General features: G+C 40.1%; 1 protein-coding gene across 7 annotated transcripts in view; it reads right to left on the bottom strand.

Annotated features, from left to right (window-relative positions):
• Positions 1-23299, bottom strand: part of EBF1 (EBF transcription factor 1) — a 268717-nt gene that overhangs the window by 69664 nt on the left and 175754 nt on the right. For 5 of the 7 annotated variants that reach the window (XM_048960858.1, XM_048960861.1, XM_048960859.1 and 2 more), the window contains one exon: positions 2165-2298. In XM_048960858.1, the coding sequence (XP_048816815.1) occupies positions 2165-2298 (134 nt within the window). The remainder of the gene's footprint in view (positions 1-2164; positions 2299-23299) is intronic. The other 2 variants (XM_048960862.1, XM_048960860.1) reach the window with 1 other exon arrangement.

The following is a 23299-nucleotide window of genomic DNA, read 5'->3' as shown; positions in this document are numbered from 1 at the left end:
TGAACTTTAAGCAGATTATGTGATTTGCCCAAGGTCCTATGCAAAGTCTGTGGCAAAATGATACTTAATTTCGACTGCATCCCCCAAACCACCCGCAATTGCAATCTGAAGTGATACTGGACAAATCCATGTGAACACACTTCACAATGCTCACTCTTTTCCTTTAGTTTCCTCCTGTCTAGTTTTGGTTTAGATTTTATGCAGCCCAGTTAAAACCATGTGTTCTTTGGATGCATGAAACAACAGGGAGAAATCAAGAATTCTTGTTGAATTCAATTACAAAATAAGCTGTTCAAAAGCAGGTCTGTCTGGCAGCTTGGGATGGACCTGCTCCAGGTTTAAAATCATACTGATATTCAGTAAATGGGTAGTTCAAGTCTACACTATTAAAGTAAAGCAAAAATATTCTTCCTGAGCACTGAAATATGCCAGACATTTTTAGACGTGGGAAGGCAAATGAAAGAACTTGTTTTGTATTTCGTATGTGGTTGGTATGAGTAATTTCAATTATTTATACATCAATATCACTTAGGGGTTATTTAGACAGCTGATGCCTTTCTGCACTTGTTGACCATGTTTGTCTGCTTCTTTTAGAAATAATTTCTTTTCCCCTATAGAATTTTCCATCGTTCTCATGGGTCGTGAAACTGAAAACTAATTCTTTAAGGGAGAGATAGTGGAATAGTTTTGACTCAAAGCCGACTTACAGCCCGTTACAGCATTCACAGCAACAGACTGACTTTGATCTGGGCCCCATCTATAGCATTATTAATTTTATGACAAGGATTTCTAAGCATCATCAACAATGTTTTGACCGGCACTCACTTACCTGAGGTTAGGATTTGCCAATTAATGGCTTCCACTAATAAACAGAATCAAGATTTATAACGAAAGATCCAATTCTGCAGTACCAAAACCAGAGCAATTTCCTCCCAGCCTCTTCACCTTTCCTTTTAAAATGTCTGTAGCCGTAATGGCTTCAATCCTTACACACAAAATGCTTACACTGGACCCAAGGGGCACTTTCATGATCACATGAGGGTTTCAGAATAGGGCTCATTTAAAATATCTCCTTTTCTGCAATGCCCTTTCATCCACACTTGTCCTCAAGTTGAAGAATGAGATAGAGGGAGAAGCGTGAAGCCCATGAAGGACATTAGAGGATACTCTTCATATGGAATAAACACTGCTGTATGTGCAATAGAATCAGTAGGGAGAATGCACTGGATATTAATTAAGCTATAATATTGATTTAATATCTATAAGATATAAGGCAAAGGATCAGAAGCTCCTCATGTCACTAGGCAAGAATTGTTCAGTCAGTTTGGAAAGGCAGGTCTGTCTCTTAGCTTGTTTATTCCAGTACTACACTTCTAAAAATATCTTTTTTCTTTTTTTTTTTTAATTAAAACTTCCAATATTCTTTCAGAAAGCCATATAGGCAAAACTTAAACCTTTCCTTTGAGCTGCCATCCCACGCCAGAGAGGCCAGTGGGAACTCTGCCCATGAAAGTGGCTATTTGGGTGATGCTACCTGGAACTTGACATTCCACAGACTTATGAGGACTATCAGACTCCATATCTAATATTGTGCCTGGAAAAGAGAAGACTTAAGTAGCTAGGAGAAGGAGCAACAGTAAAAATGGATGAGAAACAAAGAAAGGAAGGTTTACTCAAGTTATAGAGGACCTGATGGACAATAAGGCTGTATTTTTCATGCGGACACAACACTGAATGTACACTTTCAGCACATGCCATTCAGAGGTGCTGAATTTCTGCAATCTCCACTCAGTTGAGCTGCAGCTACAAGCAGCCAGATTCCCTGGAATGCAGGATCACTTAAACGTTTGTTTCCTGTGGGCCTCTAGCTATTGTAGTGCAAAATGCAGAATTATTCACACAGACATTTATCCTTTCCTTTTCTTGAGGGAAAAAAAAAAAAGACACTGAACCAAATTCTGAGCCAGCGAGAGGGGATGCAAATCCCCTGGTTATAATGTAGTTCTGCCACAGGTGCATTTGACTAATTATTTACATAAAATTGAATGAGGAAACGATTCATATCTAAGCATTTGTTGCTGACTTAGCATGTGGCATAGAAAAAGGACAGGAGAGCTGTAAGCTAGACAAAGCTATCAGACATTACCGTTCAGACAACACCTACCTCACTCCAAACCAGCATGGTGCCGAAGATGACCTGTAACCCATCAAAGAAATTGTCTCCTATGATGATGACAGTGGCACCTCCTGTAGTCCATCCTTCACTTGGACTGATGGCTTTGATACATGGTGTAGCTGCTTTTCAACACACATGAAAAAGAGAAGTATTCTGCTGTTAGAACCAGATTTTAATGATGGAAGAATTGAGAAAAATAAAATAAAAAGAGCTTTCATTTTTCCCCCCTTGGTAACACAAGGATTTCAGCAATTGTGTTCTTTTTAGTACATTTCCATGACCTCCAGCTTCCAATCTTTGGAAGCTATTTTTATTTTTAATTAATTTGTTTGGGTTTGTTATCCACATTGAAAAAAAATAATAACTTTTATAAGCCTAGAAAAAGGTAATATATTTTATATATAAATATAGATAGATAAATAATAGATCACAGCATGATGAGCAGAGACCAACTGGAAGTTAGAACAAATCTCTACTTTTTTTGTACATGAAATGCAGAATGCCTGAATTAATAAAACAATCTTCAGTGAGCTTGGTTTATTATCCATCATAACCTAAATTAATCAAGGAAACTCCCAGAAATACTATGGAAAATACTGGCTAAAAAAACCACCAAAGGGTGTAACCCTCACCATTTCTTTACATTATCTGCAATCAGATCCAAGTTGTTCTGGTATTAAACCACCCTGCCCTGCATAATGCTGTAGCAACTACAGAAAAAACTTCACAAAGCTAGAAACCACCATCCTGCCACCTCGTCACTCCACTTATGTTGTGTCTACTGGGTAATTAAGAAGTGTGTGCAATGCATTTCGCCTTATTCATACAGTCTGTCACCACTTTCATGAGCCACTTTCTTGGCAACACATGTACTAAGTGCCTCCTGAGGGGATGCTGAAAACTCAAGCAGAGCTTAAAGGAGAAAGCTCAAATCTAGGTGTAAGATCATCTGTATTAAGACTATGAAAGCTGAAGCACTGTCAGCTTTATATACTGGTGGGGTAGGGCAATAAAAACATCCACGGGCTGATTCTCCTCCTCTGCAGTACTGGAGTACATCAGAATTTAACTGTTTTGAGCCCAATGGAATAACACTATTGTAAAAACAACCTGAGCAGGCCAAAAAGCACTGGGTAACTCTCAGCTGTTGAGTCTCAGGGTGGCTGTATAGGTTGATGAAAACAAACGACTCCAACTCAAATGCTACCTACTTCTCCTTGCTAAAATACAGGAGAGAGAATTATGATGCCACATCCTTAGATACTGCTTGAAGTAAAAAGAGCATCTGAACAATTTCATTAGCCACAAGAAAGATACCTTAAGGAGCAGCAAAATTCCACCAGTCAGCCTCTGCTGGAAAGACACATTTTTCCTTTTGATGTGAACCACTCCTGAGCTCAGAGAAGAGGCTGGCTCCATGAAAAGTACAAGAGAGGCTGCCATTGCCTGCACTACAGCTACAGTGTCATTCGGGTGTCAATCAACACAGCTTCATTAGCTGTGCATATATCTGCACATAAACCTCTTCTTGTAAGTTGCTGGCACTTGGCTGTCCACTGCCATTTGGTCAAAAGGCTTGTTTGGTTTGTAATGCTGAATATTTGCTGAAATACTCAAGGGAGAGCTTTCATAAACTTATTAAAGGATATAGTAGGAAAACAGGAGGTATGAAAGTCACCTGCATATTAACACAATCCAAGATAGAACCCTTGCACCCATGAATTACTTAACATTGCTGAGTGGTGGCACAGCCCCTGCCCTGCTTCGCTTTAAACATAAGGACAGTAAATTCATTAATTCACAGAAGCGTGCCTTAAAGTGCTCCAGACATAAAGTGCTAAAGAGACACTGTGCATCTTTATGATTATCTAGTGGGGTTCCGCTTGGTTGGAGTTAATGCCTTCCTTCATCCCCTGGGCAGGACAGGCAGCATGAGAGGGAGCTGGGAAGGGAGCTGGTGAGTCACCCTCAGTAGTGTTACTGTGGGCTCCGCTGCAGACTTGCACCACCAGTGATGGAGAGCATTCATGGTGAGCAAACAGACCCTGTTCCCACCTACAAAAGGTTCTAAGCGTCAGGCACAAAGTTTTCCACTACTTCAGCTGGTGGGGATGCCAGCACCAGTGAAAAACACAAACACACACATGCTGAAAAAAAATCATTACTCTGCTTCAAACTTGGCAGAGCACAGCCATTAAGTTTTACATGAGCTAACAAAAGAAACATCCTAACGTTACCATCATGAAAATGCAGCGCACACACAGAGGTAACTTCAATATGTTTAATTTGGATTCAAGTTACTTGCATAAAAATGTGCATAAAACCATTGCAAAGTCCAAAACCAAATGCTTTCCTTTCAGCCGAGCTCATAGCAATGGTTCACAATGAAGGCAGCTTTTCAAAATGCCATCTAGCCCTTTCACAGAACCAAACCTTTTCATAAATAAAAAATAAAATCACTTCCAAATTACACCCTTTCTACTATTTCCAGTCAATTGTGGACACACACACCACCATAAAACCCAAAGATAACCATTTTCCCATGTGTTAAGGAATGAGCTACTTTTCTTTAAAGACTATAGGCAACATTTTTTTCCTAAATACCAGTGAATAAAAACTGTTTAAGACCATACCCCATTAACGGAAAACATATGCAGGCTTCAAAATTATAGAATCAATTCATCTTTAAAATGAATGCAAGACACTGTTGTGCCGTTGCCAGTCCCCACCAAAGGTCTTGCTGTTTGTCCTGTGATCTCTGCTGCAGTAGCTACACTACACTCACTGCGAGGTGTAAGGCTGCATGTGCTGCTTTATATGTTTGATTCTCATCTTTTATAAATGTTGCACTTCGATGAATCTGCTGGCAACTGCCCAGGACATCTCCGAGGAGGAGGAAAAGTCAGGACTGGGTTTTTAATAAGTAAGGCAGTTTTGTATCTGCCACAGGAAAAACCTGAGGAGCAACAAGAGCACTGTGCGCTCCCACAAAATGTAGTATTATTTTTCCTTGGGACCAACACAAAGAACAGTGGAACTTCCCAGCTTTCCTCACACAGCTCTGTCTTTTATCTTAAAATGCACATCTCTGTACAGATTGGAAGGGTTGCATGAAGGTGCTTCCCCACAAAGGAATCACAGAATAGAGTCATACAATCACCAAGGTTGGAAAAGACCTCCAATACCACCTAGCCCAACCATCCACCTACCACCAATATTTCCCCACTAAACCATGTCCTTCACTACATCATATAAATGTTTATAGAACACCTCCAAGGATGATGACTCAACCACCACCGTGGGCAAATATAATCATAGAATCACTAAGGCTGGAAAAGACCTCTGAGATCATCCAGTCCAACCATCCACCTACCACTGATACTGCCTTCTAAATCATGTCCTTAAGCCATGCTGATGGCTGCAACCCAAGGACGCCCAAGGAGACATGCTGACGGAGGCATCCAGACTGCTGCCTGTTTTTGGAGGCACAAAACATGTTTATACAATGACCACTTTGTGACAGCTGGTGTTGTTTGGAATGTTGGTCTTACTAAATTCTTTGCACTTCCCAGGCCCTTTCCACGGAGCACCAGGAAGCAGGATGGAAGAATTGGGTACCGTTTGCCAGCATCGGCAGCAGAAACATCAGGAGGATGGCAATGCTATGACCTCAGCTCTATTTATGCCTCAGGTACACACGTCTGGCCAGCACAGGCCCTCAGCTCTTCATACTTCTTCTGTTAACCATCTGGCAACTTTCAAAGCGCTGTCTGGAAGGTGTTTACTTCTGTGCAACCCTAGAAAAACAGAGCTAGGCAGAATCGTCTTTTCATTGCGGACCTCAACTTTTCTACGTTTTGTTTTGGTCACAAGAGAAATCAAAGTACAGATCATTTTAGGAACAAAGTTCCAGAATCTCCATCCAAAATTAGCTATAATGCTTTTTAACCAAGAAAAACAAAACATTTTGTTTCAAAATATTATCACATCAGATGACATTTTGTAACATTAGGGCATCGTTTCTGAAATGGTGTTTTAAAAACAAATAGAAAAAATAAGCTACATCAAATTTGTGTTCTGTAGAACAAAAAGATTTTAGTTGGGAAACCAAAACTTTACTAATGAAGATTGCACAGTAAAAGACTTCAGGCCAGTTCCAATAATGGCAATGAAGTAGAAGGATGAATAGCGTGGACAGACTGTTATTTCAAAGAAGATTATAATAAAAATTCTTATATATCAACATTAAAAAGAAAACAGAACACCAGCTGGCAGCTTGCTTAACTGGAACAAAAAGAGTTTGGTAGCCTAACTATCAGAAGAGTTTTAAACCAACTCTCTGTGGCCTGGTATTAGTCAACACATGCTTTTCAAATTCTACTGGACTATGGAAAAACCCTTCAGACTGCAGGTGTGGACCTCGCACACCTTGTGAAGCTGATGTGGTCACATCATCCACCCACTGCAGTGGCTCAGTGGTTATGAGCCTTAATGAGCTGCTCTCCTCCTTCACATACTATCAAGACAAATCAGTGTTAACATCTGACTTATTTTATTGCACTGCTACTTCAGTTTGAATTAACAGACATAGATTTTAGAAGGAAGAGTCCCAAACTCACGGAAACCAATAGGAATTTTGCTGCTGCCTTCAAAGCTAAGTTCTCTATCAATAAACTTTAAGGATTTACAGGCTAAAAACTTTAATGAATTTCAAGAACAACGTCCTTTTCAAGTCTTCACGTTCCCTTAGAATACATGCTGCTAAAATCTTGCCATCATCCATACAAAGGGTGATAGGTACCAACTCAGCAAACTGTGAGCAAGAAGGAAAAGTTTTGTGCTGCGTGTACCAGTGGGTTCCAGTGCTCCTGTGCTCCCCTAGCTACTCATATATCGGGGATTTTTCTTCCTTCAAACGGTGACAATAAAATGATTACCCCTCCACAGTTTAGCATAATGGTTCAGAAACGCTCGTGGCATATTGCAGAGTTAAAGTGGAAATTATTAGGTAGCTCTTCTTTGTTATAATAATGATCACTCCACAAATAAAAGCTCTTCTCCCAAAGGTACTGCAAGGCACAAAATGCTAATTCTGAAGATTATGTGTGCGCTTTTATTAAATATTACTATGCCCTGTCTGTTTGAGGGCTTCACTGCTCTGATTGTTTTATGAGTGCCATGTTAATGTCAGCCCCATCTTGCTAGCAGCAGGCACACATTTTAGCTTTTGTATGAGAGTTGATCAAAGGCCGCGTGCTGAGGGAATTGCTGAGAAAACACGGACAAGCGATAAAAATCTAACAGATTAATTGGTTTAAATTCCATTTCAGAGTGTTGAACTTTGGCTCAGGACACTAATGCTACACTACCAGTCAGGGCCTAATTACCACATTTCCAATTTGCCTGTGAACAATGCTTGGAAGAGAGAATAATAACAGTCCTAATAATACTAATAACAATAATAACAAAGCAACAGCAACATCCCATAGCTTCCTGTACGCATTCAGCAACCAACTTGCATGTAGGCACTTGTATGAGGAGATCCCTCCTTCTGAGCATAGCTACCTGCCTCAAACAGCAACTGGAGACAGGAGCTGAGCATCCAAATTCATCAATTTGATGAGCTACTGGTACAAGTCCTCCCCAAACTTAGATCCATAATGAGGGACCCACGTCTATAAACAGAGATAGCTTTTCATCCCCCGACAGAAATGATCTATTCCACTGATAGAAAACAGAGGCAGGGGGAAAAAAAACATATTTACCGCAAAGTTTATGGGTGGCCTTGGGATAGGGGTTAATTGAGCTCAGAGGTACATTTCTACTGAGGTGAATTAGTGGGATGCACAGCTATCAGCAGGGCTCTGGGACTGCTCTTCTTTAGCTTCTGAAATGTATTTGCGCTGTGATTAATATCCAGTTTGTGCTACTGACTGTAAGAACGACCTCGCCTGCAGTCTTTATCATGAAGTGTGGTTTCATTCTCTATTATTCCATAGATGAGGCTCTGACAACAGTTGCTGCATCACAACAGGATTTTAAATGATGGGGTACATGCTTTTATTTTTCTTCTCTTTGAGGGCATTGTGACATGCAAGGAAAGCTGCATAAAGCCAGTTAAAATTGGGATTCCAGAGAAATTTACAACTCATATTAGAGAAAGTACTGGAGTTAAATTTAATTCTCCTTTTTTTTTTTTTCCTATTTTTTTTTCCCCCTTGGATCAAACCTAATTCCAGGCTAACTAAATATATGAGCCACAGATTAAGCCACAGCTTATAGGTCTGATCCTGCAACCTGTTAACCACTTTCACCAAACTACCAATTTTCAGATCAAGACAAATCAGTATTAAGCACTCAAAACCATGACTTATTCAAGTTGTGTTTCAGCAAACCACTTAAGTGTTTATAAGCCCAGCAGAAGAAGTTGGGGAATAAAGAACTGAATTTTGAAGGCAGTTGAGCAGTGCTCTGAGCAAAACCATACACAGCTATGTAATGAACATGGAAATGGGTTCTCCCATTTCATATGGATGCAGTAGTACAAACTGAGATTTCTACAGCTTTTCTGTATTGTCTTATCTACCCTCAGGTACTCCTGAAATCATGTAGGGGTTGCACCTCTGAGCAGGGCAGTGCTCAAGAATGACTTGAGCCTAAATTCGTCTCCCATGGCATCAGAAGCTGAAGGTGTACATTGGAGTACATCTGATGGACTCCTGTTGGAGTGCTGAAGGCCTTTTTCATCAACACTGCTAGTTTGGCAAAGTGTGTTACTCCTTTAAAAGGAGAGAAAAACACATTTTCTCAAATTACAGATTAATGTAGGTTTTATATGGGGGAAAGGGGTTGTTCCATTTACCACTGTTTACTGTTGATTCTCCAACATTAAGCACTCGAGCAAATTTATTTTATCACGGGAAAAGATGGTTTTATGTTTGTTTTGTTTCTTTTGTTGTTGTTGTTTTTTTTTTTTTTTCCCTAGACTGAAAATCATCATTTTCCAATTTTTTTCAGTTTGATAAAGGGAACCAAATAAGCAAGGGAGGGCTTGAGCTTGCTTTTGGGGGGCTTGGTTTTGTAGTTTGATTTGGTTTTCTTCAGAAATAATTTTCTCTTTCCTATTAAGCAGGATTAGCTATCTTCTGCTGACTTCAAGCACACTGAAAAAGAATGAACTCTACAAAGCCTGTGTGCCAATGCAACGTTACCACGGCAAGTCCAGAGTGGAGCTGTATGCAGCACAAGCAACGAAAAGCAACCGAATTGAAGTTTACCAAACTGGTCTGTATGGGAGACGTCCACAGAACTGACCCAAAGTGTTCATTATGGGTGCTTCAGGGAAAGGGACTGTGGCAGGCTTTTTTTACATATTGTACCAGAGCATTAGGTCTTCATTCTTAAGCTAAACAATGCATTTGCTGTTTATCTTAATAAAAGTGATGATCTTCCTGCTTTCCTTTTCCATACCACAGCCTGCTCTCCTATTCTCTCCTGACAATAAGCAGCTGCTGGCAGGAAACAGGGTAACAGAGGTTTCCCCCTCAAGGAGATAACTCATGCAGCTTTATGCAATGCAGGCACGAGGATGTAATGCTCCACCGCCCCCTCCTTGTACCATCTTGATATTTGGGACTTTACCATTTGCAAACTTTAAAGATTACAATGCCCTGCTGAAAATGGAAGCCTCCCTCTGGTTTTGTGACGCCTGCACTGGGTGAAATCACTGAGCCAAAAATACATGCATGGTGCAATCCCTCCAGGTGGGGGGAAGGGAGGGAAGGTTGCCTTTGTTTCTGTTTTCAAGGAGTGAAACTAAAATTACAGGCTGTGATTTTCTGCCTAACAGTTTGGATGCTCAGTTCCCATCAATGAGAATTGAAAATGTAAACTACTTAGTATGATATTCCACCTCTAATCAATACCTAAGCCACTGCCTCTTGTATCCTTGTTGATGCCTCAGCTAGCAAAGTTACATTTCACTGAGTCCTCTGTGTTTCTCTCCTTCAGAGCATCCAAAGCTTTCAGTTGTTGACCACTGCCTGAAGCATGATTGCATGGAAAAAGGAAGCAATCCTGAATAATGAGGAGTGTGTTGCAAAAAAACAAAACAAAACAAAAAAACCCCAAAAAACCCAAACCGCTCTGCGTTTTACTTACTTAAATCTTTCCATAAAAAATAATAACTGTAATCTCATATAATTGCAAGAGTTGCATGATCATTCATTCTTTTCATGTCACAGAGGAAGTTATGAAGTTTATTTGTTTGGTTTTGACTTCTGGAGGTACTTCTTGCTTTCCAAAAATTAATAAAGCAGCGCGAGGTCTCAGCATCTCGCTGCCAGTCAGTAAAACTTGACCTCCAAAAGGAAATTCTGTCATGTTTGTTCGGCAAATAATAAATTCTCCAAGAAAAATGTACTGTTGTGAAAACACGTGAAAATTTCATTATTCAACACAGAGCTTCAGCCAAAATATATACATACATTAATAATACATATATACTTATTATTGAAATACATATGCTACATCAAGAAGCCTAATAATTTTATTGAGCTGTTTTTTTTATGGAGCGTTCTGACTTCTTATTTCAGAATAAGATTTGCATCTCAAAATTTATTTGAAAGGAAGAAAAAGAAATTTCAAGCCAAAATTTTCGCATTCATCATTTTTGCCCCCCAAAGTTAGAAGATTATTACTCTGAGTCGATCACAAAGTGCCAGCTGTGGCTGGCCTTGATCATACTTAGCACTGACACAACTCTTCAGTTCCAGGGCAGCCCCCCTGTTATCTTGGGCAGTGTGGTTGTGCCAAGGAAATGCACGCGCACTGGATCAGAAAGAGAAAAAGAGCACCCAAAAATATCACATAGGGCACACAAAACCTTGGAAGTGCTTCATCTCCACAACTGGCAAAAGACCTACGTACCAACTAGGTGACTGCTGCAGCATTCGTTTCTCCATCAGGGATGGATGGGCATGCTTTGTCCCCACAGAATAGTTCACAACACGTTCCCAAATTAATGCACTTCAGTTTCCATCCAAGGTACAGGAAAGCCACTCACAGAGGGTCAGGAGAAACATTTGTTTCTAAAAGACGGGACACTGAAAGCACGTAGGGCACTATGGTGGGATATATATGCAGAGGACTGCAGTGCTTTATATGAAGGTGTGCTTCAAAAGCTGCATTAGTAAAACAGTGAAAAAATCCTATATCCCTTGTTTCACTTTCAACTACTTCCTATTGATTTATCTTCTGTTGATAAAGTTACAGGGCCCTGCTAAGCCAATATGACTATTTTAAAAAACAATAAGCATGTCCAGAAAGGAGACTGCATCTTTTTAAGTGCACTAAAGTTTAAAAATAATTGCACTGATTCAATTCCTGGGTGAGAATGAAGCCAACCTTGCAAATGGAAGCCCAAAATGTGTAAAATAAGTCAACCTTAAAAGTATGTCAAAACAAACATCACTGCATAGCTCGCATACCCCAAACCCTACTGACTGCCTGGTCCCTCAGTGCTGCTCACCGGGCTCCTGAACCAGAAAAGCCTTTTATAGGATGGGACCCAGCGTTTGCTTAACCTGAGCCCTCTGGCTTACTGTTTTGCTGCATTCTTAACCTAGACGAAAGGCAGGTGGGCAGGATTTCTAAATTCATGTTTTATTTCATCATTACTTTGGATTAATTCCCTCTATTTTCTGATGATGCAGAGTGGAATTCAGGGTAACATCATGCAAACCGGGGACAAAAATTCTTCCTCATCTTCCTTAATAAAACCATAAATGTCCCACAGTAAATCTTTCCAGAGGCAGCATACAGGATTAGACAAAAGCTCCCAGGTCACGACACCTAGTCCCTGAAAGGTGTAACAGTCCCAGCATCCTGAGTGCCACAGCAGCACGTCTCAGTGTTCAGAGGCACACAGGAATGTTATGGCCACACTGGCAAGATTTAGCCAAAGATGCTCTGTAATACATAGAAATTATCGTAAATGAAACACAGAGTTCCACCTAAATCAAAACTGTCACTACCCCAAACTAAATATTAGTACTGATTAAACCTAAATCTAACCCCCAAATCAGCCACAAGCCTCCCGCTGCATTACATAGCACAACAGTAAGAGGTTCACTAAGAGAGATTCTGTACTAATAATTTATTTCATCTGGATAAAAACAGGAGCTCAGACTAAAATTATTTTCTAGCTGAAGTCTCTTTGTTCAGCAGAACTGAGAAAGTCTGCCCACAACAGAGACCTCGAAGTAATGGGACTTTCAGAAACAGAATAGCGAATGCAGAAACGCAAAGCAGTTGTGGCAGAGACAAGGAATGTCTGTAATCCAGTTACTCCAAGGAAAATTCAAGTACCTTAAGAGTTCTTATTCCCTGCCTGATTTCTCTCACAATCACAGGCTGCTCCGTGATGCAATTTTCTGGAGCCTGAAAATCATAAAGTAAATATGAACAAGTCTAGTGGAAAATCTCTGACGCTAATCTTGGCCTGCGTCGTATTTTTAACAGGCACTGAATGTGTGCGCCGGATTATCCAGATGGCCATACAGGAATCATCCTGATAGGATTAAACCTTTGTGCTGAACTCTGCTCCATCTGTTCTCAGAGGTTTGCCTACCACTATCAGAATACGAATGTTCAGCCTATGTCAGCACCACGGCTGGAAGAGCCTCTTAGCACACATTCACATGTGTACGCACACATATCCTCGAGTACATGATTAGTAACGTGAGATGAAGTTAGTCTGAAGTCTACCGCTAAAGAAACATATTGGTTTTATTATTCGTTTGAAGAGCGAAGTATGCAGCATCTAAATTCAAACAAAAAAAGCACTTCTGTTGTTGTTCTGGGACTTGTTCAATTCATTAAACCATAATACTGCCATAAATTTACAGATGAAGGCATGACTAAATGTAAAGCAGCAAGGCTCTTCATCTTTGAAATCTATTAGCGTGTGAGAATGTATGACACAACTGCACTTTGAAGATATCATGGTTAAATATTCCAGATAAAAAGCAGCAACAACAAAACACATGCGTGCACACAGCGTTGGTAGCTGTTATGTGTGTCCCGATCCAGTCACAGGCCAAGAACAAAAAAGTAATAATCAGTCCCAGTACAAGGAAAGCTTATTCCCATTAATGTTGCTTTCCGCTTTTATTATCTATTAATGACAGTCTACTGCATTCATTATTGCAGCCTGCCAGATGCAGCAAAGATCCATATTCATCATGTGCAGAAACTGTGCTTGGGCTGTCTCGGTGACGGGTTACACAGGCTTGCCAGCACAGACCCACGTCCTATGGATGGGTTTCCAGGCCGTGGGGCAGGGGAAAAGGTAGGGAATGTGGTGATGCTAGAAGAAAAGCATCCCAGTGATGCGAAGGCTTCAGCACATTGCTGTCCTGGCCAGAAACACACTACAAACTAATGATTACCTGGAGTGGGAAACAAAGTAGTTTGATCAATACCGTTGTTACTATTATTGTTATTTGGGAGGTTTACTTCAGGAACGCAATATAATGTTCAGCCCATGTTTGTGATGGCAGCAGGACAGTGATGGAGATAAGGTAACATACCCAATTTCAAGCAGAATCCCCATCTGCTCTGCAAAGACTGAGACCCCTTTGTTGTTTCCTCCTCTGTTCTCTGTGCTGTGCTGAATGCAGGGTCAAGCATCCCCTCCCAGCCATTTCGGCTTTACTTGCAAAAACACCGGCATAAAAATATATTTATAGTTCATAGTATCTGTCCAGCAATGACACTACATAAAACCAGCATGCTGAAAATCTGAGGAGTGAATACTTTGGACGCCAGCCTACAAATGCTTAGAGAAGTTGTTCTTTCAATGTGTCTGATAAAGTCATTCTATGCTTATTTATTTCGGGCCATATTCAGGTCTTCTACTTCAGGCATTGCACCGTGTGTAATATCAGACTGCAGCTCCAGCTGTGTGAGTCAGGCTGCCTGAATCAGCATCCTCTTTCCGTTATATGATGAGCAGAAACAGGCAGAAATCTCTGGATGCCTGGAGACCTGGGAGCTCCTTCTTGGTTCCCAAAAGTACTGAGGGACCTCAGCCTACGTAGGAAGCAGCCAGAAGCAGCCCTGTAAGAAATACTATGAAATACTTAGCAGCTGATACTGAACTTTCCAGTGGACACCTCTGTCTGCCTCAGTGATGAGAAGGCAGCACCTACAGATCCTTCAAGGTCTTAATTCCAGGAAGGTTTCCTGCTGCATGAGATATTTCTCCCCAGTGGGCTCCTAACAAGTCACTCCGCCACAAAGGGTCAAACCTCATCAGATATTACATTTTGCCTCCTCAAAGAGCCCCGGAAGACAAGTGATGCTCTCACCTGAATGCACTGCAGCGAAGCACCTCAAACCCCAACAAACTGAAGCCACAGTTTGAAAGACTAGCAGCATTGTGGTCAGTCCTGCAGTTTACCTCAGAGTTCTGGTCCTCTCTCTCAGCAAAGATCAGATAACACCAAGCCTATGAATTCCATACGCAAGCCTGGGTTTTCAGCAAACAGCGATGTGAGCTGTACTTGCAGTCCCTACAGCAGGGAGATCCAGCACGTCTGCTGCCTTTGCACAGCACACACTGGGACCTCTGTGGGAAACACACATTGCTTTGGCATGGAGTAGGTATAAAAGCTCTGGGAAAGTTCCCCAAAAGCCATAATGACAAGGTATTAACCAAACAAAATTAATTCTGAGTTTCCTTCTCTTGCTAATAGACACTTGAATAAATAATACACTAAAAAGTACATAGATTCGTGCATTATTTGAGATCAGGTTCTTGTAAGCATGCAGTTGTCCAGTGGTTTCAATACCACTAAACATCTAAATGAAGCTTTAGGCACTTCAGTGCTTCGGAACTTTGGCTTTGTGTCCCAGAAATTTGCAGAGGATTGCTTTGGGGTATCTACACTTTGGGTTGACCATCTGACCTGCAAAACCAGAAGGTCAGGAGGTGCTAAGCACTCACTTTATAAAGGTCATATCTTGTTGAGCATCTCAGCGCCTTCCCGCACCTTAACTTTCAGGCCTAAATGCTTAAAGTACTTTTGAGAAATAGATTCAAAATGGAATACTTTAAACGAATTTTTCATAAACCTTTTTCTTGATCTTTTTAATAAACATCCTAACTCTACCCACTTCACTCCATGAGGTCATAAACCAACACTGCTTATGTTACAGTCACTTTCACACTGACGATTTGTTTTGTCACAAAGAGAACTATAAATTCATGGAACGAAGGTGGGAAGCAGAAAGGACTAATTGTGACACACAAAGCTTTCTGGTTATGCTCAGCAAACAGCTTGGGCTGAGATTTTTCAAAACCAGGTTATGAAGTTGTACCACTGGCTTTAATGAAAGCACACTTTCCCCAGCGCGTTGCACTCCTGAAAATCCTGTATTCTGGATTTAGGCCAGACACACTCCATTCCAATATTAATTATTAGCAGCTTATTTGTATTCTTTATTACTAACATTAATAATTTTCAGATGGCAACTCACATTAGAATAACCATTCCAAACAACCCGCTGTGGTGGGTTCCATTTTGTGCAACATTTTCCTGGTTTACACTATTAAATCATTTCCTTGAAAGTAGAGGAGCTTTGTCAAACGTTCATTTTGCTGCGGAAACACTCAGCAGGCACCCTGAGACCAACAGCCATAGAGAGACATAAATGCTCACACTGCTCTTCTCTTGGTTCAGTGAGAGAACAACCTGAGATGCAAAATTACTGAGTTCATTATTTGTGAAGTTATCGAATCAGAATATTCAACGTTACAGTTAGGTGGGAATCCTTAGATTGCCAGCACTCAGCTGGTTGATATCTCTGGGCATAATGATTACAGAGACTTTTCATAAGCACTGATTGCTTTGGTCTGTTCAAATACTGGGGTGCTTAGTGTGAAATACTTGCAAGTGCCCAGATATCTGCACCATTCTTTGATAATCGTGACTTTTGACAATATATTCAAATAAATTCTCAAAAAATCACTGGCTCTTGGCCTTCTTGTACAAATCACAGTTCACAAAATCCTTTCCATTGTACTCTGCCCATATCAGTAAGGGAGTGGAGTGAAAAAGTATTTCTCCTCAATACAACAAAGATATCCTATAATAAAACACTTAAGGTAGAGGAATTTGCTTAGAAATAATACCAACCCCATTACAATAACTTAATATCTTGTCATTTACTCATGCACGTTTTGGAAGGTTAGAAAAATAACATTGGGCAAAACTTCACCTCCATACAGTGTAACATCTAGCAAGCATTTCTATAATCCTAATGTCATTCTTCTCCCCTATGAAGCCATTGTATCAGTGACACAGTGGCCAGCAAAGCAAATTGAAATGTAATGAGTGCTCATTATCTATGAATATTCATTGCCTATTTGGGTGCTGCTGAATGTCCTCCTCTACTGGTAGCTGCGCAGTTTCTGCCAAACAGAGCAGCTAAGGCTTTTCTACGTGCATTCTGTACTCCAATTCCTCTGAGACTCAGACAAAAACCTCAAGCCCTCAGAAATTGGTTGGTCCAGCTCTCCAAATAAGAGCCAACTCTCGTGGTGGTTGGAGAACTTCCATCTGAACTTTCCTCCCTTACCTGCTGTAACAAAATACAGATATTCTTATACTAATCTCTTTCAAACTTTAAGAGTCCCGCCTTCTTTCCCCCCCCCCCCCTTTTTTTTTTTTTAATTTTGGGAGCTGAGATCCGAAAGCTCCTCTGGGAAACTCACAAAATTCTGTCTTCATTCAGGTACTATTTTTCATGAATTCATGACAATCTCGTAACAGTAGAGGGTAACACCATATCACAGCATGCCATCATTTAGATATTCCTGGGGAAGGGCTGGTTTCTTTCTCATGTATTTGAGAAGTATTAAGGGCAGCTGTTCATGGGTAGAAACTACCACACCTTAGCTTTTTAAAATCCAGGCGTCTCCAACTTCCACAGTATTTTTTTTTTCCTTTTCCCATTAGATGTGACACTACGCCCCTGGTACATGACTGTTAAATAGGAATCCTTTCTAACTGAGACAATTTGGAGTACCCAAACCCGCCTATTCAGGAAGCATTACTATGGCCATTATGTAAAAACAACTCTTTCAATAGGCTGAAATATTTCAGATGGTCTCTCTTAAGTCTCCTGTGCCACGGCAGCAGCAGCATTGGTACGTCCATATTATGAGACTATGTTTAAATAATGAAAATATTCACAAACTCAAATCTCCAACTTCACAGAAGACTTAAAGCCTAATGGCAAAACTGAAATTCTGGACTCTGCATGCACAAACCAATCACTAAAAATCTCTTCTGCAAGATTTGTCTTGTTTTCATTTATCCTCAAACTAAAAATATATTTTGGAACATCAAAATTGCTGCCACCAGATAGTCTAAACTTTTAAGCATCTCTCTTCAACGCCTGATTTATGACCCAGACACATAGAAGATTTTCTGCTTTCTCTTTGATGCAACTGGCTAGGAGGAGGGCAGCTCCATCCACCCACCAGTTCTTGTGAAATTCTCAGTAACTTCCAAAGAGGAAGCAGGGACACAGGGCCTGCAGACAGCAACACTGCTCTGGAGAGGATTGCAAAAATTCATCAGAACAATTCAGTGGGGCACAATGCAGTTAACACGTTTTGGAGCTGTGTGAATCAGAGCTCTGCTGTGTTTTGCTAACCTGATGGACTGTGTTTTCACTCCCGAAGGGACCGTTGTGATCACACAGCCAGGGATCCCATACAGCACCAGAGAACCTCACCCCACAAATCCTAAGTGAGCAATTGCACAAGCCCATAACCTTTCCCTGACCTGATATACACCATTTAAGAAGAGACCGGGTCTTGATTTTATATCTGCAAACTGCACAGAATCTGCCACAGCTTTGGCAACTTGTTTCACCGATCCATAGTGCTAAAATCTTGTTGAGAACCATATTTGAGTCTTTATTTCTCTACCAATTCACTAAAGTGTAGCACCTTATCTTTCTGGTTATGTTTCGTCTCTTCAGAGGGACTCTAGCTCCATCTGAGTACACAAACTGGACTAATCCACCCCTCATGTGTTCACTTATATTGGAAACATGCAGTCAGACCACAGGGCAGTGAAGAGGTTAATATTATACATTCAGTGAGGTCAAGCTCCAAGAACACATAACAAGCCATTATGTAAAAAATTGCCTGAATTTATGAGTCACTGCATTTATGAAGGAGCCGATATGAGAAAGACAACTTGGCAAAAGTGAAGAAAATTATTTCCAGCTTGAAGTTTTGAAATCCTTCAGTATATCAAGGCTCACTTGCTGTTATTACTATCCATGTTGTGCAATGTTCTGAAAGTCACATTTTTTCCCCTTGTGTACACATTGAGATGTCCAACAACCCAAGGTATTCCTCCCTCATAGAAAATAAATTAGAAAGCAAACATATCACAGAATAACAGACAAGATCCCCTCAAGAAGAGTGGTAGAATCCTAATATTTTTTTTCAATATTTTCCTTCTAAATAATAAATCAAGCCAACTGCATTTCTCTACATGGAATGATATCGTGCAGAAAAAGCCTGTGTGTTTATGTTTTTCAGATAATCACAAAAACATTCCTAAGTGAGGCAGTAAGATTTAACAGGTGCCTCCCTCCATAGATGCAATGAAGCAAAATGAAAGTTCCTTTGTTTAAGCTTGGTTGGTTTGTGAATGCAGTATCCCTAACTGTGATTAAGAAGTTGGACCTACACCATCTGAGTGGTAAAATGTAATAAATTTTGCAGATTAACCCTCTTTCTCAACTTCTTAATATTTCTGCCTTCAGTCAGTATTCTGTCTTATATTAACAACTTAATCAAGCATGGACACGTGCAACATTAAGGGATTCAAGGTCAAATTGAAGTAGAATATCAGGAAAAAACTTCCTTTTTTAATGAGCTGAATAGAGAAATATACAGTCAACTTAGAACACAGAGATATTTTTTTTCTTTCAGATGTAAAGATTTAGTGGCAAATTTGAGCATGCACCTCCAATATTATCTGAGATTGCCTGGGTGGGCAAGATTGGCAAGAAAAGCTCCATAAATGCCCTACTGCTGAGGAAAGGGCTTATCCAATGTACACAGCTGAAGCACAGCAACTACTGCTCTTCATTAACTGTACATTTTGCACCTGCAGATAGCAAACAGTCTGAATCATTCATTACTATTATCATGAACTGAAACAACATAGTGAAAGCTTATGGCCTCACATGCCATAATACATAGACCAAATAACGTAGCCATTATTTCCACAAGGCAGCCATTAATAATGGCTTTGTTATATATTGATCTGTTTCAGATAGACGTGGATAGATTTATATATATTGCATGCTAAAACAGTGGTGGGACAATGCTTTAGAAATCATGGTTGTCTTTGCTTCTATCAGCACACGCTGGTACCACGTCTCATAGCTTTTTCCTATTTCTACCTTGAATCTTTCCTCTTTTGCTGCTGTCGAGCTAACTCAGAGCCAAACCACCAGCAAACCCCATCACACCCAGTTCTTCAGTGCTCTCCTACAGAGGAAGAGGAGGAAGGGGAAAAAAAGAAAGAAATCAAACTGTCCCTTTAAAATAACAAGCATTTAAACTGCTTGTCAGTCATCTTCCTGACAAGGCCACTTGAATGTATTCAGGAATATTTGCATAAATGCTCACAGCGAGTTCACTGTGGCAGCTAGCACTAATGGTACATAAAGTAATTTAGTCACTTTTCTTAGGCATCCTGTCAGGGTGATAAGCACCCCCTTCTTTGCCTTGTTGCATATTAGATCATTAGATAATAAAGTGTTAGAGCATGCAAACTGACAGGGTCTCAGGGACTATCATTTTTCGAGGGCACTGCATTCTGCCAGCGAGGAAAAATAATACAGAAAGTGATGCTGCAATTGTCTTTACATTCTTGTAGAGTCATTGAAAGATTTGGGGGAAAAAGAATTTTTACTTTGTGGTGATAAGAGAGTTTTAACCGGAAACTTTGCAGACATCTGCAGTGGTGGACTTCATGCTGGTTAACTTGAAAAGGGTTATTGCAAACCCTGTCAGAATTGCCCCTTCCATAAGCTAGTCACTTAAATTGCACTGGAAAGGTTTTCCCTTTAAAATTGACACCCTGGAACGAACTACAAACTGAAACATATTCTAATGGTTGGGGCCTGCTGGCTCTTCTCTATACATCTTACTATATGTGCACAATTTATAAAGGTCAACCACACCAGTCTTCTGGTTTACCATAAACATAAAACAAGTGAGGATCCAACTATTTGTGAATGTAAAAGTGATAATTACAAAAACCACAAGATTGCTGTGGCTTACCCTATTTATACCACACAGAGATGTATGAAATAATTGGCCTGTGCCAGCTATTAATCTTCAAAGATATAGAGACATGCTAGAAAAAGGAACTTTACTGGCTGGCAAGCAAGATATAAATAGAGATATGTCAGATGTCCCAAAAATAATCCAGGCTACCTGCTAATGAAATGGTAAGAACCCAAATGTGGAGATACCAGGCCCCTGAGTGGCTCAGCAAGTAAAGCTTCCTTTCTAGACTTTTGGCATCCAAAGTCTTTTTTTGGTGTCACATAAAGTGCAACTCCATAGTTCAGAGCAGTATGTCCCACTGCAGCTTTGTGAGGAAAAATAAGCTGGGTATCACCAACCAAAGCAGGCAGCCAGCACATTTTCATACATTCTCTCTCCCCTGTCCCAGACTTTTTGCTCTCGAAGTCAGGCATTCATCACTTTTGTGATCAGATAGTTGATTTAAAGAGTCAAATATCTAGAAAAGTACACATTTGGTCAAGGACATACCAGAGTTAAACACCAGCATTTCAAAACCTACAATCAGAAGTTGCTCAGCAAAGCAGCAAACCAGAGACAAACAAGCCACGACTCTGGTAGTTTCCAGTTTACCATTTACAAACTCTGTTCGGGGCAATCTGCCCTCCCCTCAGGGAGGCAGGAAACTGGAAAGAGCAAAGACAAACAAGCTGTCTCTTCTACTTACACTCGAAGATATTATTCAAGATAAAAATTGCAAAACTGAGGATAAGAATACACTTAGTGACTCAAAGTAAAACTAAAAATTTATTTCAGTGAAGGAAACTCTCATCTGTTCCAACAGGTCTAAAGTTCTTGGTGGTTGCCCAAAATTCAACAACATTAAGCCCAGTTGAGACTTTTCCCACTTTTTCTCATTCAGTTAAGTGTTTTAGACATTCAATAGTGACATTTAAAACACTTACTGGATTTCTTTTCTTTTTTTTTCTTTTTTTGCATCTCTTGGACACAAATATGCATAGAATTCCTGGAGAGTTGGATTGAAGGATTTAGTTAAAATGAAAGGCTCCACCAAGCCTTTGGGGAAAGCGTAATTTTGTAGGATGGAGGTTGCATTCAAAAGTAAGAATTTATTAGTGGTGGCTTTATGAGGTTGCTTGAGAGGTGCCTGAGAAACTAGATTAGAAAAATCACCTTTCCCAAAATGTACATATGGAGATAGTTTGCAGATGTTGGCTTTTAATAGCTGCACGATATCCAAGTTTGTGTAACTATGCAAGCAGAGTATCGTCTTTTTTCTTTTTCCACCCCCTTCTTTTTTGCCGATAGAATCCTTCAGGTAGACAGGAGAGGGAAGAAGGGAGATGTAAGGGAGGATTTTATGATACTATGCATAGAAACACCAACTTCACAAGTGTGAGAAAGTAAGCATTGTGTTGACCAAACTCATACACTGAGAGGACTGCAAGGGGGAAAAGAGATTGCCACTCTAGTAGGAATAAGTGAAAAATAAGAGGTTTTTGAAAGGCTAGACTTAATGGAAGGATTACAAAGTTGAATGCGGCAAAGTTTCTTTTCATAATGTTCTGCCTCCTGCTAATTAATAAAGACAGAGTTCGAACATTCTTTGTAAAAATTCAGCACAAATTATGACAGTGGTTTGTTTATTAAATTAGGTTGTTGGCAGGATGAAAAAAAAATTCTATAACATGAATTATAGCTGAAAATGGCTCATAGCCTACATAAAAAGTTAGAGCTAAATAAATACAGATGTAAGTTATGTTTATATAATGAGAAACGCTGCTGAGCTAAGAATTTTAGGTTGGTAAGTGTGAATTACAGACCTGATTCTGCAAACACTTATCAATACCCTCAACTTTACTGACACAAGAAGCCTCATTGATCCCAACAGGACCATATGTGCACATAATCTTAAATATATGCATAAGTACTTGCAGGACTGATGCTCGAAAGCATGAACAGAATAGAAAGCTATTTCCACAGGAATCCACTGAGTAGTAGAAACTCTCACATTTACCCATTTCTTGCTATTAATAATTTCTTTTAACATGCCTAGTGACTGTTTTTCTGAGTGGCATTCACTTTCCTGGAGAAAATTTTATCTGCTTTCTTCAAACTCTGGAAAAATCTATTTAATTATTCATCAGATCCTTGGCAAATATTTGTGGAACAAACCAGCATAAAAGGACCAGTGCCTTCTACATTCAACTTCAATAGAAACCCCCATCTCCTAGAGGGCGCAAGCACCTACTGAATTAGGACTACAAACAGCTTTGAAGACAAAGAAATATTCTTCCAAGCTGGAACAGGGAGAGGAGAGTGAAATGCCCTTTGGTATTAGAGTCTTTTATTTGTCTGGTTGGGGGGTAGGTTGTTTTGTTGGGGGGTAGAAAGTTGTGGTTTTTTTTATTGTTGTTGAGTTTTTTGGTTTTTTTTTGTGATTTGGGGTTTTTTTGTGTGGGGGGTTTTATTTTTGTTTTGTTTTGTTTTGTTTGTTTTGTTTGTTTTTTTTTTTTTATTATTATTTTTTTCCCAGCAGCCGTCATCAACTTTGAGGACAAAGAGCAAGACAAAATGTTAATCAACTCCAGATTTTTCAAAGAGCATTCACACTCAACAACTCCCACTTTAAGCACCTACAGTAAGCAGCAGATATTATCTTCCAGGACCAGTTGATCTTATGGAAAAGACTACAGTTTCCCAGGCTGCTTCCAGCCACATTGCCCCCTTTCCACCCTTGCTGGTGCTCC

The sequence above is a fragment of the Lagopus muta genome, chromosome 14 (assembly GCF_023343835.1).
Source record: "Lagopus muta isolate bLagMut1 chromosome 14, bLagMut1 primary, whole genome shotgun sequence".
Classification (NCBI taxonomy): Eukaryota; Metazoa; Chordata; class Aves; order Galliformes; family Phasianidae; genus Lagopus; species Lagopus muta.
Note: the sequence above shows the minus strand (reverse complement) of the source record. Positions and strands in the feature narration are given on the sequence as shown.